This window comes from Hippocampus guttulatus, chromosome 13 (genome assembly GCF_054856545.1).
Source record: "Hippocampus guttulatus isolate MCC_2025c chromosome 13, RoL_Hgut_1.0, whole genome shotgun sequence".
NCBI classification, from domain to species: domain Eukaryota; kingdom Metazoa; phylum Chordata; class Actinopteri; order Syngnathiformes; family Syngnathidae; genus Hippocampus; species Hippocampus guttulatus.
Genome location: NC_141273.1, coordinates 1,084,676 through 1,090,779, shown reverse-complemented (window position 1 = coordinate 1,090,779; position 6,104 = coordinate 1,084,676). Strand labels below are relative to the sequence as shown.

At 46.5% G+C, this 6,104-nt stretch overlaps 1 protein-coding gene across 1 annotated transcript; it reads right to left on the bottom strand.

Annotated features, from left to right (window-relative positions):
- Positions 1-940: 940 nt before the first annotated feature.
- rpia (ribose 5-phosphate isomerase A (ribose 5-phosphate epimerase)) lies at positions 941-4,935 on the bottom strand. Its single transcript, XM_086128113.1, has 9 exons — positions 4,592-4,935; positions 4,091-4,151; positions 3,456-3,511; positions 3,292-3,351; positions 2,812-2,876; positions 2,654-2,722; positions 2,414-2,555; positions 2,160-2,259; positions 941-1,959 (listed from the first exon to the last, which is right to left on the bottom strand). The coding sequence occupies exons 1-9, from the start codon at positions 4,775-4,777 to the stop codon at positions 1,862-1,864; spliced, it is 837 nt and encodes a 278-aa protein (XP_085984239.1). The 5' UTR covers positions 4,778-4,935; the 3' UTR covers positions 941-1,861.
- Positions 4,936-6,104: the final 1,169 nt, after the last annotated feature.

Sequence of the window (6,104 nt, the reverse complement as noted above, 5' to 3'; positions counted from 1 at the left end):
CCGTGGTTACGATTCAAAGCCCCGCCTTATTTCTATATCGCGATTGGACGATGAAAAGCACGCGTTCTTAAACCTACTTCTCATTGGTCGCCGAACTGTCAATCACTAAAGCGGTATACTTAGCACAAGGTAGTTGGACCGCCTACCCGTCACTCACGGAGAAGCCCGCGGAAACGGCCAGCTTCAATAACAGTGCATTTCATTGGCCGAGTCGCCTGCCGCTCGAGGCGACGCGTGCGCAGATCCACAAGTTTGTGATTGGATGGGGATATTCGTCGGCCTTTCCAATCGGTGAGACGATCGTGGTGAACGTCGACGCGATTGGCTCAACACGTTGCCCTGTTTACGAGAAGCGAAAACTCCATAGGATAGTCCAGTCGTCAATCATCGGCCGTTGTTGAGTCGCCCAACGCAAAAACACCAACGTGGCTCCTCCAGTCGACAGTGGTTGCGAGATTCCCTCTTCCTGGTCACGGGTTGTGTTTCAATTATTAAGTCGAAACTTTTTTTTTTTTTTTAAAGACGTCATGTCCATAATCGAACACTTGATTAAAAACGGGTAAAGAGTACAAGTACTGATTCAACTTGTGCTTATATAAAGAAATACAGGAGGCTGAAAAGTACCACAGACCGCACTGGAATTAGTCCACTAATTAGTAATGTAATAATAAAATAAACATAATCGACCTATATTTTACTTCAATACAAAAAACAATTCTCGCCACAACTAAATTTCTTTTAACAACACAAACAGCTGATACAGTACTGTATTTAACGTTGAATGTAGCGTTCTGGGAAGCTTCACAGCGCCACCATGTGGCACAGAGGCGAACGACATTGCATTCACGCCTCAACAAACACCTTTTATTCGTTTGACCGCTCCCTAAAAATCAAAGTGTGTCACGGATTGTTGTTGTTCGAGATGCAGTCCAAACTCATATTTAAATCAGGATTAAGTTTATTTGAAAAGTTAGAAACAGGCACATGCATGATTTTGGTGCTGTATTATTGGGGGGGGGGGGCGACTACCGTAAAAAATAAAAAAAATCATTTACAGTCACATTGGAATGATTTTTAAAAAGCTGGTGCAAAACAGACTTTGGTGTAGCGGAACATGTTGCAATGGCACTTAAAACAACACTGAGAAAAGGCAAGGGGGATTTTTTTTTTTTTTTTTTGCATGAGAAGTGGAGACACAGGAAGCGCCCTGTGTACATACATGGTTTTCATATTATGACATCTCAGTGTTTTTATTTGACTTCTTTCTAAATACAACAGCAGCTACTACATCAAGGCACATTGGGGCATGTTCTCCTGTGTGCCACTTTTTGGGCTGACATTCAAAAGCCAAATACTGGACTGCTGACAATCGTCCGTGAAGTTTTAGGAACGGTGTCGATATAAAATTACACTTTGATTGAATGCCACTTGAAACAGGAAGCTTGGCACAGCAATGACAGGTCGCTGTGTCCACGAAAAGAGATGGAGGAGCGCGAAAAATATTTCTACCTCCTCCCCGCCACGCTGCTTTGTCGATATGAGATGATGGATGCACCGCGGCACGGGTCAGTCTTTTCTTTAAATGCATGCGTCTCATCTTCGTGCACATGCGTGTCACGTCAGGCGTGCGTTGTTTTCACACGTGAAGACGAATTTGTTTTTGTAACGGTCAAAATGTTCTCCCTGTAATCATGATTGTGGTAAGCCTTAAGGCACCCCCCCCCCCAAAAAAACTTGCCTGGAATTCCCCACAGAGTTAAAAGACGTGTCAGTTGTGCACATCGGACAGTTTCCTTGTAAAATCGGGATGATAAAACGGTGTTCCAGAAGGAAGTGGCAAGATGAGCCCCAGCGGCGGCCGTCAGCGGACGGACGCCTCGCGTACCTGCACGCGTCCGTCCTCCGTGCCAAAGTAGGCGCGCTCCGCCATGCCCACAAACAGCCCCGTCTCCACCACCCCTGAGGACCACACCGGAGGGTACGATTAAATAAATGGCATGACGTGGTTGCACAAGTGCGCACACCCTCTTACTACCAATCCCGCGGATTCAAAAATGGGAGTCGGCGCACACCCACCGCCATTGAAAAGGCCTCCGATGAACTGCAACTCGAGTGCAGATGTACCGGCGGCCTTTTTCCTGACATTCAGTGGAGCTTACCCGGAATCATCTTGATGGCTTGGTGGACATCCTTCCAGCGGTGAACGCGCTCAAACTTCCAGTCCAGGATGAAGTTGCCGTTATCCGTCACCACGGGACCCTGACGCAGCCACAAATAGATAACTGCATCCGTGTTGGCACAGTCTCCATCTCGCTCCCGCCCTCCTCCTCTATTTGCGTAACCGCTCACCCCTCCCCTCTGAGGCGGCCCGCTTTGGGTCACAAGAGACCATTTTTCTTTTTTGAATACTTACAGCTTTACTGACACCCATCCGCAAGTTGACCTCCCCTCCGAAAAGCTGGACGATCTTCCTGGAGACGGGCACGTGGGCCATGGGGACGACCTCGATGGGAACGCCTTTCTTCCATTGCTCGCCCATCACTTTGGAGTCCTTCCTGACAGAAGAGACGGCGGACATTTGGGAAAACGCCGAAGGGGCTCAGTCGTCTCTCTTCTTTCTGGAAACACGAATGGGGGATCTTTGAATCCAAACCTGTAGTCCGCGATGACGACAAAATGGCGGGCGCAGCCGGCGACGATCTTCTCCTGAGTCAGGCAGCCGCTGACATACAAAAAAAGCGTCGGCGAAGATCATCAACTAAAAAGAGCAACGGGGCACGTGGGAAAGCGGAGCTGCGATGCGGGACTCACCCTCCGCCTTTGATCAGAGTCAGATCTGCATCCACCTCGTCCGCCCCGTCGATGGCAACGTCCAGCTGTCCGAAATACGGGAGAAACCATTTACGCCACCTTGTGGTAAAAAACATGACTGGCGGCTCAAGCGCAAACCCGCTTTGAGGTTTACGGCGTTTCAGAAATGCTCTGCTGTTGACGTGTTTTTTTTTTTTTTTATGTTCTAATGTTCAATGCTAACATAAACTTTGTAAAAAGGCTTCTGTTAAAAAGTTTTCTACATCTTTGCAGCCATTTTCTGCTGTTAACCAGGCTTTAAAGACGTAAAGCCATTCTGCTGTTGTGAAAGTTTTGGAACGGTTGTAGACTTGGTCTCCCGCCAATAAATATGAGAAACAATAACGTATCAAAAATTATACCGCTATGAATCAAGTTTTGAAAAAAAGAAATGGCTTGTAAACTTGGGCTGGGGTTTCCAAAGGGGAGTCAATAAAATACCTCAGGGTTCCTGTCCAGATCCGACAGCATCAGTCCATGCTTCAGAATTAGCTGGCGGGCCTGAGGGAGGACAAACATCGAAACTTTATTTCTTTATTTGGGGAATATAAAAAAAAAAAAAAAAGTATGGCATTACGACAGCACCGGACAAAAGCCAAACTAACCTGGAAGGAGGTGGGCACACAGATGATGTTCAGCTTCTCCTGACGCACTCGCTCCGCTAGTCCCAAAATAAATAAGATTCATTCATAATAATAATCATCATAATCATTCTGATCAAGGAGTCGCCTTTTGGGGGGGGGGACTCAACATGCCGGACACATGCCCCCTTAACACACTCAATCAGATACTGTATTGAGCGTGTTCTCTTGTGCAAGACGCACAAAAAAGTCTCAAGGACCCAAGTCCAGAATCGGCCGTTTTGGTTTAAAGGCACAATTTTTTGTGTGACTCAAGGGCTTCACCGAAGTCCTCCTGGGGAATTGGCCCAACGAGAACTCTGGAGAGACGGACGACCTTAAAATGTGAAACTTTTTTTTTTGCCTATGCCATTTAATACAAGTGGAGCTTGACATCAAATCCTCAATTTGGGAATCGAAGGCCCCTGGAATGTTAAAAATCAAAACAAAAAAAAAATGCCAATTACACCACTCAACACAATATTAGGTGGACATGTCTGCCATGACAAAACGCACGGAAAAAAAAAAGCATCGAGAAACAATGATCATCCATTTTGGGTGAAATTGTTTTTGTTCAGATGTAATGTTCATCATTTTTAGTATCATGACGATTGACTCACCGAGTCTGTCCACTGCATAGACGATGGTCGAACCACTGCCGATTCCAACCACCTGATTGTTCTGTTGGACAGCAAAGAAAAATCGAAATAAATGGCATTGATTACACGAGTGTGAACTTCAGAAGTGTTTTCTTTTGGCGGTGAGCTGGTGTTGTGTTTGTGACAAACAGAACTTTTGGAATTACTGTACAGCCCAAATGTGTTTTGAAAATGATTGAAAGAGGGGCTGTGGAGACGTCTTGCATGTGTCTCAGATGGATCGTGTGGCAGATTACATTGGCATGGCAACTAAAAAGAGTCTGAAATCTGATTGGACAAATTCCTTGTGTGTTCGACATACTTGGCCAATAAAAATTATTCTGATTCTGAAAACATTTTTTTTGTCTTACTGGCTAACTTTGTGTCGCCAGAACGCGGCGCTAGTAAGAGCTGCGGCTATTTCAAACCATTCACGCGTGGACAATGATCAGAATGTAAAAACAAGTGCAAATGCTTGCATACCTGTACGTGGTTGTCCACCGCCGTGTAGGCGGCTTGTTTCTTCGCCTCCTCCGCCATGTTAACAACACACGTGCTTGTCTCGGGACCGGTGGCGTGAACAAACAGACGACGCGGGGACCCAGAAGACAACAGGAGGAGGGAGGCAGGCGGGAGTTTAACAAAAGCGACCCAACCCCGAAAGTTCATGGGCCCGGCCCACAAACACGCAGTCGCCCTCCAAATGTGCGCTGCATGCGTTCCCGCGTTTCCGGTCCGGTGACGTGCTTTCTTCCGGTCGCTGGTTAACGCGAAGCTAGCGACACAGACATTTTGGCATGATGCCAAGTCAGCGTAAATGACGTTGGACAGTCTGCTTGGTAACACATTTCCGGTGCAAATTTGGGCTGCGCACCAGTTTCCGGTTTCATTTACTTGGACGCCATCTGGAGGAAAAAAATGAACTGATCTCTCTGGAATCTGTATTTGTCAGTCTTAATAGAACTTCGCTAAATTTCTATTAAACTAGTAATAACGAGTTGTATCACTAAATGAAAATTATAGTATATTAAAGGTGTCAAAAGTTTCGGTCCGCTCCAAGGACCAGGACCTGGCCCAGTGGCGGTTCTGGGGGGGGGGGGGGGGGGCCAACGGGGGCCAGTGCCCCTGTAGCACCGATTCTGGCCCCCCCTGTGGCCCCCCCTCCGAGCGCAGATTACGCAGTCGTGCCGACGCGAAAGGTGGAACCAAAGTGCGTGATTTAACATTCTAGTCAGACCCTTTAGTGCGCTGCGCCATTTAAAAATGAGCGGGAAAATGAGAAGCAGTCCGCAGAGAAGGAAATTACCACGACACGAGTGCTATTTGCGTGTGTGCGCGCGCGTGTTTGTGTGTGTGTGTGCGCGCGTTTGTGTGTGCGTGTGTGCGCGCGCGCGTGTGTGTGTGTAACTTTTTTAGTCTCCCTTTTTATTTTAATTTTTATTTAACAGGATCAATATATAAAACATTGCCTTTTAAAATTTGGATAATTATATGCATGTAAAACATCTAGCTTCAGTGTATTTGCAATTTTTGTCCCCGGCAGGCTGGTACCATATCATCCCCTGGCTTGAATATTCTCAACAGACGTATTGTTACGCTTGCAGACATTTTAGCCCTCCTAATACTGTTTTTTTTTCTCATCACTGTAATGCTATGACTACAATTTCAAAGTCTGAAGAAATAAAAAGTCAAATAAGATTTTGAATCTGTCTTTTTAGCCCTGGGTTGAATGTGCCCCCCCCCCATCAAAACCCCTGGCCCCAGCCCGGCCCCCTCAGTGAAATTGATCCAGAACCGCCCCTGACCTGGCCGATGAAGTCGCACAGCTGAACGCGCATGCGCAGATGCTCTACCTGATGTCGACTCACTTGCTTGCTTGGCAATTTAAAAAATCCACAAATAGTGACTATTCTCGTTTTCACCTGCACTTATGATACATTATTCATACTTTAATATGAACTCCAGCAAAGCAGCGAATGTTTCTCAAACGATTCGT

What these genes read in the sequence shown, in the direction of transcription:
- rpia (XM_086128113.1), bottom strand. Translation starts at nt 4,777, where the DNA reads ATGAACTTTCGGGGTTGGGTCGCTTTTGTTAAACTCCCGCCTGCCTCC. An exon ending in ATCTGGACAGGAACCCTGAG is followed by an intron (nt 2,877 to 3,291) that starts GTATTTTATTGA and finishes TATTTCGGACAG; the next exon opens with CTGGACGTTGCCATCGACGG. An exon ending in GGATGGGTGTCAGTAAAGCT is followed by an intron (nt 2,260 to 2,413) that starts GTAAGTATTCAA and finishes TGGCTGCGTCAG; the next exon opens with GGTCCCGTGGTGACGGATAA.